Genomic DNA, 20156 nt, shown 5'->3' with positions numbered 1-20156 from the left:
TGCAATATGAAGGCCCCATGGAACAGAATTCAATCAAGTACTAAAGAAACTCCAGTATAAACGTTTCTGTACTTTCCTTTTAGACAGACATCTTGCTTATATTGTAAAACTCTGAAAGGCCAAAGAAGAAGAAGATAATAAGAATAGGAGACAACTAGCTGGGCCTGAAAACAATAGAATATCTTGATTTTTAATGCCCAGACGAACGGGATATTAGAAACAGTCTTGAAACTCTTCTTGGTTAATTTCTTTCTGATATTATATTATTATCAGGAAGGAAAATAGATTTTACTACCTCTGCTTTCATACTGATATGCACCAGCAAATCAATGACCTCCAAAGAAGGACTTTTACATACTGGTTCTGGGAATGACAAAAGAAAAGTTGATCATTTGATTGTTGCTTAGTCTGGTTTTGATGCTCAGAGCACGCAGGTAAGGCAAGAATCAGACTAGGGCAGATCACTGTTGCAACAGAAAAAAATAAAAAATCTGGTAAGAGAAAGAAAGAGGAGGCAGGGAGGGAGGGAGGGAGCCAGGATATTTTAAAAATAAGTATACTGTATAAAACAGTCCTTATTGAAAAATATAGGGATAGAGTGGAAAAGAAAGGGTTTTTTTGGAGAAAAGAGCAGTGGCAAAAATTGAAAGCCTCATGGGATGAGGAATTTAGTAATGCTAATTTCATATCTACTTGAAGTGAAAATTTCTACCTGACTCCTATAATGAGCCATTAGGGAAATAAATGAATTGGATAGAAGAAAGTCTTCAGTTTCCAGTGTGAGAGCAAGGAATTTTCAACAAGGAAAAGAGGCACTGGAAGATACATGAATTTTGTAATATTATTTGGAACAAAAAAAATTGAAATCAGCTCTAATAAACTGCAACAGAAGCAAATAATTATTCACCTCACAGCTCTTTTGTTCAAGTTCCATTTCATTGTAGCAGCTGCAATAATACGAGAAAGAGGGAAACCACTTTTGTGACCTAAATTTGTAAAAAGAATAGAAGTATCTTTTACAGGACACATGCTATTTTTGATAACTATTTGTTCTCTCTCTCTCTGGTTTCCAACATATTAGAATGAGAAATGCTTTTCAGAGATTAGTTTTCTATGACCCAGAAATGTGCAATCTAATCCATTTTTTAGAGTTCACAGGTACATTTCATTTCATAGTTGATCTGACAGAATAGTTGGGTTCCACTGTAACTTTTCCATTTAAGAAATGACTGATCATTAAGTTGGGAGTGTGCCATGGGCTCATTTAAAATGACCATCCTTTCATTTGGAGGCAACAGGAATGTAGTTCAAGAGAACAAGATTGCAGTGCTGATGGGAGGGGAGGAATCAAGGACAGTAGTACAGTGAATCAATCACTACAGCCTAGTTTAAGAAAGGAAAATCATTCCTCAAACACTTAATAAATTTGAGTTCGTGTTTTAAAAGACCAAACGACAATAACAACCTTTGTCAGAGCTGCTATCAGGAGATGCAAATAAAACCTGTATTTAAGGACGTGATTTTAGCATTCATGGGTATGCATGTATGTGTACGCATGTGTGTGTATGCATGTACATATGCACACAAAGAGAGAATCAGAAAGTAATCACCATGTAATGCTTACTGAATGACCAAACAGGGACAGGAAACTATAAACATTTTGAGTGCTACTCCAAATACTTGATGCCAGCTGGAGTTTTTATTCCCAGTTCATCACACGTAGATGATTCAGTTACTGAATTGACAGCACTGATGGATATGTTCCTCATTTCCTTCTTAGACAAAGCTTCTCCAAGCGTATTGTTTGTGCAATGAGTAATTTCTTTGCCAAAGACACTTGAATATGGTCAAATGATCAGCATGTACTGTATATCTTTATGTATATTTTCTGAAAGAGCTCTCACACATCACCTACAGTTCTTTAATTAAAAGTACTTGCTACTATAGTGAACAATAGAAACAATGGAATCAGATTAACTGAAATGAAGAAATAGAATACCAAGTAATGTTTTTTAAGACAAACAAAATAATATTTGTTGTTTCAAGACAACATTACTGCCCACTAAGCATTTATATATTCTTTTAGACTGCATGGAACATATAAATGCACCACAAATTATGTTATATGAATCAAGTTGGAAAGGGGGAACCAGGAGAATTGTTAGACAATATTGGAAAGCCAAATCTATACCTGATTTTTGACAGCAAATTATGCACATATGTCAATTGTTTCTTTATATATACAGCATGGGAGAGGATTTCTGGCAAGTTGGTAATGATCAAATTGGCAAGTTTCTCTATCAATGACTGTTTTTTTTATATTTTAATGGCATTTTTGAATTTTAATTTCTTTTTTAAGAATAGTAAATCAGTATATTATATTTGTATACAATTCTATGAATTTAAATAATTTTTTAAGATTATTTGAAAAAAAATGATCTCATTTAGTGACCACAATTAGGATTCCTAACAGCAACTCCATTGTTAAGCAGTGTGGTTGCTAGGTGAAAACCACAACTGTGGTTATGATCTTACTTCAGCTTACTATGCTTTACAAACCTTTGGAAGTTATAAATGTGAGGACTGGTTGCAAAGTTACTTTCTAATCTCTGTTGTAAGTGAATATTGCCTGACAAGGCAGTCATTAAATGAGGATTACTGGACTTCCGGTTTTTGCGTCTGCAGCACATGGCTATGCCAGAGTGGTCCTCCACTCCCCATGGCTTGTTTGTTCCTGCTTGGGGGATTCTACATGAGTCCAAAGTTGCCCCGGAGAGGTGACTGTGAAGGAGAGGCGCCCCATCAGTCATGAAGCAACTGCAATCGCTTTGTTTGATCTCGGAAAAGCCCTCCTAACCCAACTGGAGAAAGGCTAGTGTGAGATCAGCATCTAGCCCAAGCTGCTTGCAGCCGAAGTCCCAGAGCACGAACCTAAACATCGGTGAACAGCGTGCTTGGAATTAATGAGAGTACTGATTTTCTTTCTTCTATCTACTATTTAAATCCTTGAAAAGATCCCCAAAGCAAGAAAACCTCCAGAAGTGAAGGAAGGGGACTATATCCCCATTCCCTTACAGATAGAAGCGGCAAATTAACATAAAAGGTGGAAAGAGATATACTAAAATTTGATTTAAAATATTTCAGTCTGGACAAATCTAGGAATTAAAAAAAACTTTCAAGATGATACTCTAAATATTTCTGATGGAATTATAAAAATATATAACAAAAATAACTTTTTGATTGAAAGAAAAACTGAAAAAAGAAATAACTGCTGACATCTAGTGGAGAATCAGATAATAGAACTCTAACAATAAGGACCCAGAAATTGGCAGAATGCCTAGAAACAAAGAAAAAAGTTGTTCCCTTGAATTGCAAATAGCCTTGAAGACAGATGGGAACAAAGGAAGAGCCAGCTATAAGATTAAAAAGTGTTTGAAAGAAAACAAAAACAAAAAGCACACACCTGGACTGTTGCTTAAACCTAAGAACTGTTTATGGGGGGAAAAAAAACCAACCTTGGCTTTTTGGCTAATCTATTAGAGGAGAATTTGCAGGAAGGATTTAAAGTGGCTTAATATATTGAATCTGTAATTTTGATTGACTGATAAATTGACTTTTGAATTAAAACATTGATGAAAGATTATCTGAAGCGGGGAGAGAACATGGATATCACATACGTATCAAAAAATGACAGGATGCCACATTCAATATTTTCTCCTGAAGGACTTAGCCTGGAAAATCAAGGGTCTACAGAAGCAATACTTCAAAGCAAGATAAATACTTTCCCAGAGGAAATATATGTAATGTTAGGACAAATACAAATGACAATAGATCCAAACCACAACGAAATTCAGAACAACTTTGAGGATTTAAATAAGCATATTTCCGATCTAAATCTACAACTAAAAAATACCCAGGAAATAACAACAAAGGAACAAACAAATAAGACAGCAGATTACAAACTAGAAGAGTATGATCAAATTGATGAAATAACAAAGGAAAAGAATTACAATTTGACACAAACAGGAAGAAATCTACAAGGTTCTCATACAACAAGAAAAACTAAATGATTAGGAGAATTATTAAAGTTTGGGAGACAGAAAGAATTTATCTTACTTACTTCATCTTTTGTATTCCCAACAACATTTGTAAAAATACAGGAACTACTGGGTAAACAGATTACATCAATTTGGAAAATTACTTGGCAAAAGAAGAAGACCAGAGACAGATACAAGAGGTTTGACTTGCCCTACCACAGGGGTGTCAAACTCAATTTCATTGAGGGCCGCATCAGCATTGTGGTTGCCCTCAGAGGGCCGGGTGGGTATGGCCAGGTTGGGCGTGGCCTACTGGGTGGGTGTGGCTAGAGTGCGTATGGCCTACTGGGTGGGCATGGCCAGCTCTACATCGTTCACATCAAGGGTGCTTATGAGGGCCTGGGCAAGAGTGGGACAGATCTGAGGGTCTCTGGCAGAAGGAGGGTCTCTGGGCCAGGGCCAAGGCAGTGGGGGCCATTCCCTCACTGTTTCCAGGATGGCTTCGCAGGCCACATGAAACCACTTCGCGGGCCGAATCCGGCCCCCGGGCCTTGTGTTCGACATGTCTGCCCTACCAGATGGACTATTACGTGAATAAACATTTTTTGAATATGACTAAAAGAACAGAGAATTTTGAACATAAAGGGGCCTTATAACAAGAAGGATAATGAGATTTAAGTAATATAGTATGTTTTGTAATATATTAAATGTTAAAATAGTAGGTTGATGTAACTTTTATTAATATATAAGTAAAATATAAACTGATTAAAAAGGATATTATACACAGATATTTTAAGACAGATAAAAAGTGTAGCATTTTTATAATGCATGACATAAAATATTGGGATGATGTACCTAAATCGGAAAATTTAGGCAGTGAAGATGACTAATATGAAGAAATTATGACTGATAAGAATTGGATTGAATATAAGGGAATCTAAGCGAACAAAGTTATAAAAATAAAAAAAATAAAAAAATAAAAATAAAAGTTATAAAAAGTATAGCATTTTTATAATGCATGACATAAAATATTGGGATGATGTACCTAAATGGGAAAATTTAGGCAGTGAAGATGACTAATATGAAGAAATTATGACTGATAAGAATTGGATTGAATATAAGGGAATCTAAGCGAACAAAGTTATAAAAATAGGATGTATGCTGAACTAATGAGATGATGGTTATGAGAATAATCTAAACTGAAAAAATGTTATATAGAGAGATTATTATTATTATTATTATATAAATATAAAAAATGCCTATACCTAATCATTTATATATTGAAAATATTAAGAATTATATTTTGGCTAAGGTTGAAGAAGGAAAATACAAACGGGAGAGGGAAAGATCAAAGAAATGTATTATTAATTAATATATTAATTATGGAATTATCAAATTTAATCATTTTTGACGGTTAATTATTACTGTCGTTTTTTTGTTAAAATATAAACCAAGACAACACGCTGTACACCAGACACTAGAGATTGTTATAGTTAAAAACCAATAAAATATCTATAAAATAAAAAAATGAGGATTACCTCTACTGCTAAGCTTGTAAGCCGCCCTGAGTCTTCGGAGAAGGGCGGGATATAAATGGAATTAAAATAAAATTTAAAAAAATTGTACTTTTGTTTGCATCCCCACCCGCCAAAAAGGTATATGAAGAAAGAAAATTCACATTCTTGTATTCAAGAATGTTAAGTTCAGTTGTTAGGTTCAGTAGGAACTCGTGTCAGTGGCAGCTGTTATTCCTTCTTTCCTGGTTAGACAGAAGTGAGGAAGAACAGCAGTGCCGCCTGGAAGATCCCAGACAGATATGTGCATGTACTTCCACTGCCTACAGAGGAAGAGAAATAGGGCAACAGCAGGAATAGAATTTCTAATTGGTATGTGTTTAATGTGCATTTATACAAAGCTATGCCTGCCCAGTGCAATATAAATTATATAGAGACAAAAGCACCTTGGGGTGGTATTGTGAAAAAGGAAAATAGGGAGGAAAGGGCATTTGGAGAATGAAAGGAGAGAAATAGCTAAGAGAGTCTTCGACTGGTTATTTTTGCACTAAGTGCTATTAAGATTATTTGTTTTAATCCCAATAGCGAATCTGGGGAGTCAGAGTCAGTTGACTGGAGCAGCCTGTAAGTTGTGTACCAAGAAAAAAAATAAGTAATAAAGAAATTATTGCAAATCTAAACAATATTTAGAATGGAGGGAAATGAACTTCCATATGTTCATATTATCTGGAAAAGAAAGAAAGATCTTTGATTCACTTTTCAAAAGCAATCTGCGCTTCTGTCATTTTTCTTTGGTTATCTCTTGTGCTAAATTTATGCCGTTATGCTTGTTCTCAGCTGAAGTAGAACTGAGGGGGGAAAAAAATGTATCCGTGCTACTGATTTATGGGCGTACCATTAAAGCGCTGAATGAGTTATAAAATGTTCTGTGGCTTCAGGAAATCTAATATATTCACAATCAGGATTCCCTAGTAAACCTAAAGAAGTTTCTGGCTTCCACTGCCTATAAACATTTTATAAGAGAAAGAATAGAAAGAAAGGCCAGAAACCATGCATTATTTCATAATCACACGAGCTCGTCGGAAAATAAATAAATAAATAAACCTGAACAAAATAATAAAACAAAGGATGAAAACAAATGACATGCATATTCCCCCTCCCCCACCTCTAGCAACGTTTATTTTTCTTTAGCCATCAGATGATCTGACTGAATAGCAAAACAGTTTATCCCCTTAATGTTGTTGTTTAAGCAATGAATAAATAGAGCAAGTACTAAAGCTGGCTTTGCACCTACTGAATGCTGCAAGTGTTTGTACTCATTTGATATGCATCTAGCAAAGCTCGGCTGTTCCCAGAAGGCAACTCCGTGAAGGCTGAGAGAGCAGCGCCTGCTAGTGGTACCTGTGAGTCATAAAGAACAAGGAGAAGGAGGATGAGGGGAGGGGGAGAAAAATGCAATGGAAACACAAGTCAGAATCAACACAAAGAAGTCCATTCAGAAGAATTCTGTATCCTTGTTGAGAGCGTGCACCACAAATATTACATTATAATAGGAAGCATTAGCTTTTCCTTAGGAAAATGATTTCCTTAGGAAAAGGGTCAGAGTAAAATATAGGAATATTATGAATTTCTTTTGTTGACCAGGTCATTATTTCCAGCAAACTAGCTTAAGAATAGAATAATAATTGCTTACTACAGGAAGTACCCAGAGGCGAAGTGTGAAACATACAGATTTTTTTTTTTAAAAAAAAGTAATGTATACATTATTTAGGACTGGAAGATTTTAGTTTAAAGAATACTGTAATCATGTAAACTATAAAGGGGCAAAATATATTTTTTTTCTGATTTATAATAATTCAGATTGGATTAAGGAAGCAGTAACAATACCTGTAGCATTAAGAGGGCATCGATTGAATGCCATATCCCCTGCTGGCGTCCTTTTCCAAACGAATGATATCAAATAATCTTCAGGACATATCTCATAAGGTGCTGCAATTTAAAACAAAACAAAACACTGAATATGAATTATGGACTTGGCAAGTACATGCAGTGAGAATAATTGATCAGTTGAATAGCTTGCCTCCAGGAGTTGTGGGTGCTGGAGATTTTAAAAAACAGACTGGGCAACCATTTGACTGGAATGGTATAAGGCTCTTGCCTTGAGCAGTGGACTGAACTGGAAGACCTCTGAGGTTCCCTCCCAGTCCTATGTGATAAGGAATGTGCAGAGTATCTCTTGAGCTAACAAGAGCTTGCACATTAAAAGAGGATACTGAGAGTAGTCAAGTTTACGCAGCAACCACACAGATACACTGAGGTGTGTAAAAAGAATTTACTTGTGGAATAATACAATAGCACAGTCCAAGAAAAAATCAGTCCAGGTCATACATGAGTAAAGAAATGATAGCAAATAACAATAGTCCAAGGATTATCCAATACAGAGTCTTCTTACCAGTCCGTAAGTCAAAACACAGTTCTTCAGGTTTAGCAAACAGTAGCAAACCCACAAACCACAATAATCAGCAAGTAACAGCAAACGTAACAGAGAGGATAACAGAGAGAAAGAAACTATGTCTCTAGCTCCCTCTTATGGCCATTGGAAAAACAGCATTGGCCAATCATCACACATTTAAAGTGATACAATACAGTTTCTATTACAACAATACAATCATAGTTTATATATATTGCCAACCCAACCAGTTAAGCCATAGTCATCTACCTAACATTCTCCCCTTTGGGTAGGACAATATATTGCTCTTTACAACCTTAGGCCATAGCTTGCACAACAATCTTATGTTCTAAGTTGCAAGACTCTGTTAAGTTTCCAGGTAAAATGCAAAGGGTTTGCTATAAAGGTTTACAGAGATGGCCCTGACTTTGATGGTCTTCTCTAAATGTCTGCAAGCCTGGTTCGTTCCCCCCCAGAGAATGGGCAAGCATATGGGATGAGCATTCAAACTGGAAGAAATGTAAAATGGTTTGGCTTGTGTATTTTGCTTTTTTATTTTCTGTTCTGGGTGTTTTATGTATTCTCATAGCAGGAGACATTACTATCGTTCCATCAGCATGGTCAACTCGGTTTCTGAGTGAAGTATTTTAATATATATATATATATATATATATATATATATATATATATATATATATGTGTGTGTGTGTGTGTGTGTGTGTGTGTGTGTGTGTGTGTGTGTGTGTGTATACACACACACACATATATATATACATACACATACACACACATATATATATATATATATATATATATATATTGCTCAAAAAATAAAGGGAACACTTAAACAACACAATGTACTGTATTTAATAGTAGGATGTCTTATTTTCTGTTCCCTTTTTTTGAGCAGTATATATATATTCAAAAAGCTTTGACAAATACTTAAAAACATATATATATATATATATATATATATATATATATATATATATATATATATATATATATATATATATATATATATATATATATATATATATATATATATATATATATATATATATATATATATATATATATATATATATATATATATATATATATATATATACATATATGACCAAACCTGATCAAGAGCCCATATTTGGGATTATGTTGTGCCGGTAATGGTGGCAAAGTGTCATTTCCCTACCTTTATGCATCCATAGATAGATTTCCAATGGCCCTGATCAGGTTGTCTCATTTCTTGTTGAGTAGGGATGAGTCACAGGAACATCTACTGGGCTGCTGGAACAATATTCTAGTGATCTCACAGATAAAATCATTTGGATTTGCTGAGTGTTGAACTCCAACTAGGCAAGTTCAATTGAGCTGCTTGGTGCATGGTCTTGTGGGTTTCCTTGTGTTGGGCTTCAGTCTACAACTCCATATGAAGTGGACAGTTTCCTTCAAACTGTGAACTCAGTCACCTGTTTCTTAGTTTCAAACCTTTCCTGGGTATTTAAAGTTGGCTTGGAAGTGATTCATGCAGTAGTATCAGCTTACCCGTTTACTGGTTGAGCTCCGGATGGCGCCCAACCTTCGCTCCTTCCGATGGGATCTAAAGACCTACTTGTTTGAACAAGCCGGCCTGGCCTGATGGGTTTGGGTTTTATTATTGTTTTAATGTTTTAAATGTATTTTAACTTATTGTTCTGAGGTACTGGGCACTTTGTTTAATCCATTCTTAATTTTTGTATTTCTGTATTTTACTATTTATTGCCCTGTTCACCGCCCTGAGTCCTTCGGGAGAAGGGCGGTATACAAATAAATAATAATAATAATAATAATAATAATAATAATAATAATAATAATAATAATAATAATAATAATTATTATTATTATTATTATTATTATTATTATTATTATTATTATCTCAGAAAGTGGGTGTTTCCTTTGACCCTCCTTAACAAAACATTGCTGGACTCACATTTTTTTTGTAGTCTTCAAAAGGGAAGGTTATTAAGGTGGTAGGTGGGAAATAGTTCCAAAGTAACATGGAGGAAATGGATTACATGGACCCTTTCCAGGCAGATTTCAGGCACAAATATAGTCTAAAAACAACACTGGTCATGCTTGTTAATGCCTTTTGATGGTGCCAGGATGGTGCATTCATCCTTTTGCTCCTTGATCTCTCAGAATTGTGATACTGTCAATAATGGTATCCCTTTCTCTATGGTCTATTTCAGACATCTCAAATGTGTGACATCACGTGATGTCATGGGATGGTTTTGCCATTGCTGGCAATGGGGTGGGTGCGGCTTCTGGATGACGTGTCCAGCCCGTAGGCTGGCAGTTTGACACCCCTGGTCTACTTCAATCACTATTGATGAGATGAGGAAAAGGTTGGTTCCTGATAAACATCCATGATATAGGTATCTACCCTCTGGAATAATATTTTCCCAGAGATTTGTATGACTCCCATTCCGATGATGTAAAAAAAGGCACTGAAAAGCTCTGCAGTTCTCCCAGGCCTTGGGACAGGGTGGTTGGTGTATTTGATTTTGTTCTACAGGTAATCCTCAATTTATAACAGTGCATTTATAGACCATTCAAAGTTACAAATGTGACCGTTTTTCACATTTATGATTGTTGCGACATGCCCATGGTCATGTGATCAAAATTCAGACACTTGGTATAACTGACTCGCATTTATGATGGCTGCAGTGTCCCAGCCATCATGTGATCACCTTTTATGACCTCCCAACAACCAAAGTCAACAATTCACAAACATGTTCCTCACTTAATAACTGCAATGATTCACCTAACAGTTATGGCAAGAAAGGTTGTCAATGGGCCAACATTCACTCAACAACTGTCTCACTTAGCAATAGAAATTTTGGGCTCAATTGTGGTAGTAATTTGAGGACTACGAGTATTTTATATGGTTTCTTTCTTCCTGGACACAAATAAGCTTTTTCTAAAATTTTATTGTTGTGGCTTTTTTATTTGATGAAGTGCAAAGAGTTGTTAGTTGCTGTTGTTTACAGCAGAGTTCCCCAGTGTTTCCAGCTTTGTGACTGGTGGGGCGGGGGAGGAAGGGGATAGTTCATGGAAGCAACTAGCAAGCATGCACGCAGCTCCATTTTTCTAAGTGGCATGCATGCATGCCTGCTGCTCACACAAATGGAGTGCGCACCTGCTGCTCGTGCAAATGAGGATGCACATGCCCGTGGGCACACTCACCGGCCATTTTCACAGCCCAGTTGCAAACCCCTCATGGCCCACAGGAGGGGACCCCTGGTTTAGATCTATATCAACACATTAAATAATAGCAGATTCATGTATCTAATTACTGTCCTTGACCAAACTGAATTTTATATTTAAGCAATTGTTTTCTCAAAGGTATTTTGACAACATATGTCATTTTTGAAGAAACTAAGAACCTGCAAGTCTTCCCAGTGACACACTTGCTTCCAGAGTCATTTATTTTTCACTTCTAGCAATGCTCCTGGGGCCCAGCTGAGCCCATGGACTTCTTATTTAAAAAAAAAAAATAATAGAGTAGCCTAGAACTTGTCTAAAAGTATGCTGATCTGTTGCAAAATAAGGCAAATGTTAAGCAGGGTTAGTAAAAAGCATTTTGAAGACAGGTTGGAGAGTATGACCAAAAACATTCTGTATATTGGTGCTTTGTGACTAGTTACATCCCCCTCTGCAGCCATTTTAAAAATGGACAGCCTCCCAATTGCATTGTGAGAACAGCGATAACATGCTTTCAAAATTAAATGGAAAACATTCCCCAAAGTACACCTGCCATTTACTTTTCTTTAAAAAGAAAAGTTCTTCAGGTGCCATGAGATTCTTTTAGAATATAAATATACTATACTATACTATACTATACTATACTATACTATACTATACTATACTATACTATACTATACTATACTATACTATACTATACTATACTATACTATACTATACTATACTATACTATACTATACTATACTATACTATTTATATAGTATATTAATATACTATAAATATATAGTAATCCATTTGGTATTGTAAATCAGGATTTGCATTCACATCTAGTAAATACATCAAACAAAGCTGTGCATTTTTTTCTGCTTCTACAGATTTACTAATTCAGCATGTGAACATTTTTATGAGATGCTACCTTGGTTTTTTTTGCCCTGAGATGGCAAACACATCTAGTTGAAATGCAAGGTTCTACGGAAGCAAGAAATGAGCACTTTAACAGATGACAAAATATCCCTGCAGATGTTTCTTGAAGCTAATGTGAAGTGCATGAAATAGGTTGCTAAAATTACTTCAGTCAAAGCTGTTTCAGATCATGTCAAGAAAGCTGACAGTGACAGAAGAGCAAGAATATATCTTAATGGCAAACATTTAAGAAATGGAGCTGTTTTCACTTCATCCTAACTGCTAAAAAAGAACTGTTCTGAAGCATGGGGATTTGTTTCCCCTGGGATTTGTTAAATAGCGGGTTCTTTGGTGCAGGAATGAAGACACGGAGCTGAGTACAAGGTAACTCATAGTTTATTTCGTGCATAAACTGCACTGGGGAAAAGGCTTCAACTAGCCGCAATATACAGTCTAGCCCCTAGGCAGCAGTCAATAGGTTTGAATCAGCCATTGCCGCCAAGAGATAGCCAATCGCAGCACAGGAGACTTGTAGTCTGGGTTGCTGGAGAACCGTTAGCTGCTCCAGCAACCCACGTGGTATTCTTTAAGAGCCCAGTACATAACACCCCTCCCCTCTTAGACCAGACTATAATAACACCAATTAGTCTCAACAATTGTCAAGACTCGTTATCCAAACACACTAAAATAAAAGTGATAATAATAATAAAAGTAAAAAAAAACAATGTAGGTTACAATGTTATTAAACAACGTCTAAATGAATAGGCTTCAAAAATGGCACTATTAGACAGTTACATCATAGCACTAGTTTCTGTAGTGTAGTGGCAACAGGAATTACAACAATATATAGCTCTTTATTTTACAACGTAATCTGCAAGATATGAAGGAGGCTTGTGTGCCCTAGAGGAACGTCTTGGAGTTCCCATCACTTTGTGGTCTACCAGCTTACCCAGTGGGCTGGGTAGACTTGTGTCCCTTTGTGCTCCTGAGTCAAGGGGATTTGATGCACTCTGGCTGGCCTCTCCAGGTTGGCCCACCCCAGAGTCAGACTCTTCAGCAGAGTAGGCACAGCGCTTGCTGAAGTTTGGTTGGCTTGCTCCTTCAGGGGAGCCATGTTGCACTCCAGGGCTCCCCAGTTCTCCCTCCGGCTCTGCTTCAGTTAAGAAGGAAAAGTCCTGATAGACCATGTTAGGACTGGCTTGGCCACAAGTTTGAGGACCTTGGGAGGGAAATATGACACAGTCCTCACTTAGTGGCTGTTCTGGAAACCATTTCCTGATCTGATCAATGTGTCGTCTGACAACTCGCCCTCCCTCCAACCCCACTTCATAAGATAGGGGTCTGGATACCTTGGTTATTTGACCAGGAACCCACAGATTACCATGACCATAGTTCCTGGCCCAAACCCAATCGCCCATGTGCAGCCCCCTTGGGGGTTTTGGTTGAGAGGCTTCTGCTGCCACTCTATCTGGATGCAACCAGTCCAGTTTAGTAATCAAACACCTCCCCCAACGTAGTTCTGCAGGACTTTTGCCTGTAGCAGTGCAGGGCGTAGAATGCTGGCAGAGTAAAATATCTGCCAATCTGTGATGTCAGTCACCTGTGACAATGCACTTGAGTGCTTCCTTCATTGTCCTCACCATGCGCTCAGCTTGAGCATTAGAAGATGGATGAAAAGGCGCAGACATTGCATGTCTGATGAGATTAGCTCTAAGGAAGGTATTCTGTCCCCTCCCAATGAGTAGCCATAAAGAGGCTCAAAAGTCCAGCAGAAGCCAAATGTAGGCCGAACAAACAAAAGCTGGTCTTCTAACAGACAACTCTCTCCCAAGGTTTATATCAGACAGCACTTTTGTAATTACCGGGCGATGTTCCAATGTCCTTGGCAGACGGCCAGCAGCTTCAAAGCCCAGATGTAGGCAGACATGTTACAAATCTCAAAATGCCAACAAATTGTTCACCACGCCTTTCCTGCACAGCCACACCCCTTTTATACTCTGTAGGGTGTGGCCCTACATCTCCCGGCCACGCCTCTTGGGGCACTGCAATAGTTGTTGCTGCTGTTGCCGACGGATCCTATGTCTTTCTCTTGCATCCAATAGGGGCTCCTCGCTGCTATTGGCCTCTGCTTGCTGTTCTGTTTCCTCCTCTATTTGGCTGGGGTCCATAGGCACGTCAGCCAGTCAGTTCTTGCTGACTCATGAGGGGGAGTTGTCCCCTCCGGCACATTGCTCGTGTCAGCTTCCTCCTCCCCCATATCATCCTCCGAGTCCGCATGTGAAGATAAAGCACCCTCCGGGGCTGGGGTCACAACACTAGGCCTCAAATTCAGCAGCAGTGAATTGGGCCCCATTGTCTGAAACTAAGACATCTGGCAACCCATGTGTGGCAAAGAGTTTTCTCAGCACCTGGATGGTCCTAGCAGTAGTCATGTTAGGAACTGGAATTATTTCCAGCCATTTTGAGTGGCTATCCAGTACTATAAGGAAGAGCTGTCCCTGAAAAGGCCCAGCGTAGTCTATGTGAACCCTAGACCAGGGAGTGTGCGTTTCCTCCCACCTGTGAACTGGAGTCTGTGGCATTTCAGGCCTAGATTGCTGGCATGTATAACAACCATGGACTTGAGCCTCAAAGGCCTTATCAAGGCCAGGCCACCAGAGGTAGCTTCTAGCTAAAGCTTTCGTTCTGACAATGCCTGGATGGCTGTCATGTAATGATTGTAAAACCCTGTCTCTTAGGGAAGTGGGAATTATGACTCTGTTTCCCCATAAAATGCACCCTTTATGGGCAGATAACTCATGCCTCTTGACAAAATAGCTCTGAAATTCTGAGCCTGGACTTTTATCCAACCAGCCTGTGCATACCCATGACAACACTCTACTAAGTATTTTATCTGTGGCAGTTTCAGCAGCAATGTCCCCTGCATGGAGAGGAAATTCAGGTATGTCCTGTATGAACAATATTTTAGCAGCTGGAGCTGGATTAGGATCCATTAGTGGCAGTGGTAGTCTGCTGAGGCCATCACCATGGCCCATTTCCTTGCCCAGTTTGTGAATTAATTTAAAATTGTATGCAGATAGAAAAATAGACCATCTCAGCATTCTTGGAGATAGTATGTGGGGGGTTTGTTTGTCTGTGGTGAAAAGTCCCAACAGAGGTTTGTGGTCAGTGTATATCGTAAAATCCCTGCCATATAAATAGTCATGGATTTTTTTTTATTCCAGCAAGAATGGCCAGGGCCTCTTTTTCAAAATAAGGGCAGATGCCCTGAATACCCTTGAGTGTATGCTCCATGATTCCCTGAAAAATACCCAGTGCCACACTGACTCCATACTGTAAGCATTTAACTTTGAAAGCCCCCCTGTGAGTCATGATCATTTGAGCCGCAGCTGTGGCCTCATCAACCAGCAATTGCTGATAGGCCTGTGCTAAATCATGTTTAGCAAAAATAGTACCCCCTTGCAAGGAGGTTAAAATATGATTGACCACTGGGACCGGGTAAGCATGTTGCTTGAGGGCTTTATTTAGAGTGCATTTATAATCAGCACAAATGCGAACTTCCCCATTGGCTTTAAGTGGGGTGACTATAGGAGTTTCCCACTCCCCACCATTAACAGGCTATAACACACCCTGTTCTATGAGCTTATCGATTTTGGAATCAATTTTATGTTTTAAGGCAAAGGGGACTCTACAAGGCTTAACCCTGATTGGGACTACGTTAGGATCTAACTTAAATGAGATAGGCAGGCCTATGTATTTGCCTAGTGTTGAATCAAAAACATCTGCATATTCCTTGCATACTGACACGAGGTCTGCAGTTTGCGTCTGGTTTATGCCAGTAATCTGAATACCTAAGGCATCAAACCAATTGAGTCCAATGAGACTTGTTCTCTGGCCCCCTACTACTATTACATCCAGGTACTCCCAAAACCCTTTAAACTTTACCAACGAAGTGGTTTCTCCCAAAACTTTAATGTGAGCATTTTGAAAATCAGTTAGGATTATATCTGAGGGTCTTAGTTTGGCCCAACAATTACTGCACCTACACACGAAGTTAAAAGTGTCTTGAGAAATAATTGAAACTGCTGAGCCAGAGTCTAATTCCATCTTACATGGAACTCCTTGTAGCTCTATCATGAGCTTAAGTTTGGGTTTGAGGGGGCGTGGAGCCCCAGTGCAGCATACGCTTCTATGGCTTCTGAAAAAACCCTCACTAACTGGCCCCTGGGCCCCAGTACCTCCCCTAGTCAGTTCTTCCGACTGGTATTTGGGTGGCCGGTCTCTCTGGTGGGCTCTGCAAACCACTGCAATGTGGCCTGTCCTTCTGCAAGCTCTGCACATGGCTGATCGAAATCTGCAGTTGGCGTGAAAATGGTTGCCGCCACACCCCTTACATCTTGGTAAGAGAAGTGCCTTGTAATTGTCCTCTGACTGCTGGCTGTTTCGGTGTTGTGTGTTGGGCTGCTTTTGGAGTCGGTTGATTTCAGGTTCTTCCTCCTCGGAGAATTCTTCGGTACATTTGTCGTCCTCTTGGTGGACTGTTTCTTCAAACCTTGTCTATTTGGCAGGCTGCACTGTTTGAACGGCATCCTCGGCAGCTTTGTCGGCCATCACCTCGTCTTGTGCTTCAGAAAACGTTAAATTTGGCCTAGCAAAGAGTCTCTGCTGAAGCGTTCTGTCCCATAGGCCGCAGACGAGCCGGTCTCGTAGTCGCTCTTCTAAATTTGAAAATTTGCAAAGGTGTGTGGCCTGTCTCAGGCCCGCTATGAACTCGGAAGCTGATTCACCCAGTTGCTGCACTCTTTGGTCGAACTTGAACCGCCAAGCCATTTCAGACATCTTAGGCTGGAAGTGCCTGGTTAGCTTCTTTTTGACTGCTCCGATCAGTATCGGCGTGAAAAGGTTCTTGGCCAAATCAAAGGTTGCTGGGCCGCACATGCAGAGTAGCGTTGCGGCCTTCAGTCCTTCTTCCGCGATCTGATTGGCCCTGAGGTAGTTTTCTACTTGTGATAGATATGATGGCCATTCCTCTGGGTGTTTCACGTCAAATTCTCTCAGCATTCTTTTGCTGGTTCCTGCGTTCTTCCAGATCCTGCTTCCAGGCTCAGGGAATGAGTCCACTGAGCACGAGGTCGCTAGTGTAGCTTGATAGCCGACCTTGGGGGGGGGGGAAATGCCTTTTCCCTCCAGCGTGTGCTGCCTTTCCCTCGTAGACTTCAACTCTTAATCAGCGAAGCAGGATCCCACCTTCATCGCCACTGTTAAACAGCAGGTTATTTGGCGCAGGAATGAAGATGCAGAGCTGAGTACAAGGTAACTCATAGTTTATTTCATGCAAAAACTGTACTGGGGAAAAGGCTGCAACTAGCCGCAATATATAGTCTAGCCCCTAGGTGGTAGCCAATAGGTTTGAATCAGCCATTGCCGCCAGGAGATAGCCAATTGCAGCACAGGAGACTTATAGTCTGGGTTGCTGGAGAGCCGTTAGCTGCTCCAGCAAACCACGTGGTATTCTTTAAGAGCCCAGTACATAACAGGATTCGCACACAGCGCTTCTTCTTATCTTGAATGTAGGGTATGAACATGACTGCACATAGTTCATTAAATGTTAAAACATTTTTTTCAGGTTCATAGTGCCGGGACTGATCTTTTACAATTTGATCTATGTTGCTTTTATTTTAAAAAACCCCACACCTTATAATAAATATATTTAGTTAACTATGTGCATAATCAGACTTCATAAACAGGTGTTTTTTTAAACTATCTAAAATAAAGGGATGCAGTGATACATTGCCACAGAGGTAAAAGCCACAAAAGGAACAAAGAAAGCTGCTTTATCCCATCCAGTTGCATTTGTTCTTTTAGCTTAATATTAGCTTCACTCACCAGTAGAAACTCCCAAGTTCCATGCAGAGATCTCCGGTCTCTCCTCGGTTTTAACTAGTAATATCAGGGCTCAGATTTGTACACTTCAACATGCAAAACACTTCTTAACAGCAAGGTGCACTCGGTTTTCCTTTGAACAGCAGACTGTTCAAGTGAATTTATACAGGCTGCGAAAGTTAGCTGGTTAAAATGGGTGGCCATTTACGTCCAAAAAAGGAACAAAACAAATACAGCATCTACCTTCACAAAACCACACTAATGTACCACCGAAAGAAACAAAAAGGGGAACCTGACTTTATTCCACTTTGTAAAAAAAGCATTACAAACAAAACAGTCCCTATTTAAAAGTACATTGCTTATTGTACAGCTACAATAATGATGTAATCCAAGTTACCCTGGAAATACCATCAAGCATCTACAATTTGATCTGAGCTTTTTACAGTGTGTGGTGTAGTGATTAAGGTGCAAGATTAGAATAAAAAAAAAGACCCAAGTTTGATTCTCTACCAGGGAACCACACTGGGTAACCTATGGACAGTCACTTTCTTAATTCAACCTGCCTCACAGGATTGTTGTTGTAGGGAAAGCCTGGAGAAAATGTTATATTGTCTTGGGCTTCTGAAGGCAAGATAAGATATAAATCTATCCAATAACTAAAATGTATGCTGTGATGTCTTCCTCCTTTATACCACCTTTTGGTATTAAAATATGTGCATAATGTATTTTTTCTTTCCTACTCTCCCCCGCTCTCATTTTCTCTTTCTGAACAGAAATGCCTAGCAGTCAAGTAACATCAGATGATACTATTTATTTCATAAGAGCCCTGGTATAGAAAGCTGCCATTTTTTTCTATTCATTTCATAAGCATGTTACCCACAAGAAAAAGAAAATAGAATGATACACAAAATTACTGTACTTGTTTGCAACTCTTTAAATGGCTGTGTTAGGTAGATGCTATTCCCACATATTTAGTTGTAAATTCAGTAAACCAAATCAACAGTCATGCCTCTGAAGTACATGAGATAGACATGGAGAAATGCAGGCCAGTCCTGAGTAGTTACGACAGATCTGCTGAACTGGAAAAGGACTAAGGGAACACAGGCTCAAGGCAAAAAGAATGATGCACTGGCTAAGACTTCACTCAATAACTTTAACAGGAGCTTATCACTCTTGGTTGGCTATAAAAGCGGGCTGGTGGATGGTGTCCTGTATGTATCTATGATTTTCTTGCTACCATTGGGAAGATACACAGTCTCTCAAACAGACCTTTGTGCCTAGAAAGTGATGGCACAGTGGTTAGAATGCAGTATTGCAGGCTAACTCTGCCCACAGTCAGAAATTTGATTCTGACTGGCTCAAGGTTGACTCAGCCTTCCATCCTTCCATCCGTCGGTAAAATGAGGGCCCAGATTGTTGGGGCAATATGCTGACTCTGTAAACTGCTTAGAGAGGGCTGTAAAACACTGTGAAGTGATATATAAGACTAAATACTATTGCTATTGCTAGAAAATGGATGACTCTAGTACTCCCATCCCATTTTCACCCGGAAGAAAATCAGCCAACAACATCTTAGGAATGTCTGCGAAGCTGGGCTAAAAAATACTATAGTTATTATCAGAGGCCAAAACTGGGGGTGAGATAGCAAATTTTACATAGAGGGTTTTTGATCGGGTGGTAACCTCTGTCGATAATCAAAATTATTGTATTTTTGCTAGATGGTAAATTGGATTTCTCTCTTTCAACAATTTCTTCATATGAATTACCCTGCCAGAAGTCTTGATTCTAAAATATGGCTTTCATTTTATCATCCACTTGCTATTTGACATACTATCATATTCTGTTTATTAATTTTATATTTATTAATGAACAACACATTTACATCTTTTAACTTATTTAAAATGTATAAACTGGTTTGGAGCTTATTTAAAGGAAGAAGCTGACTAGAAGTAATACATGAACAAAATTTGCTTCTAGGCAGAAGTAGCATTTTTATTTTGCCATATTATATGTGTCCCTAGATTTGTTTTTGTTAGCCATGCTGTGCAATAATTGCTTGGGAAGGAAACAAAAAAGATATCAAAGATTCATCTTGCTTCATCCTTGCCTACTGGATGGATAGAAAAC

General features: G+C 38.8%; 1 protein-coding gene across 1 annotated transcript in view; it reads right to left on the bottom strand.

Moving 5' to 3' along the window:
- ADGRB3 (adhesion G protein-coupled receptor B3) overlaps window positions 1-20156 on the bottom strand; it is a gene marked incomplete at both ends in the record, with an annotated part of 531496 nt that overhangs the window by 320062 nt on the left and 191278 nt on the right. Inside the window, 2 exons of the mRNA XM_081313695.1 lie at window positions 6846-6952; window positions 7439-7540. Of these exons, the coding sequence (XP_081169821.1) occupies window positions 6846-6952; window positions 7439-7540 (209 nt within the window). The remainder of the gene's footprint in view (window positions 1-6845; window positions 6953-7438; window positions 7541-20156) is intronic.

Source organism: Vipera berus (genome assembly GCF_964194415.1).
Source record: "Vipera berus genome assembly, chromosome: 1".
NCBI classification, from domain to species: domain Eukaryota; kingdom Metazoa; phylum Chordata; class Lepidosauria; order Squamata; family Viperidae; genus Vipera; species Vipera berus.
Note: the sequence above shows the minus strand (reverse complement) of the source record. Positions and strands in the feature narration are given on the sequence as shown.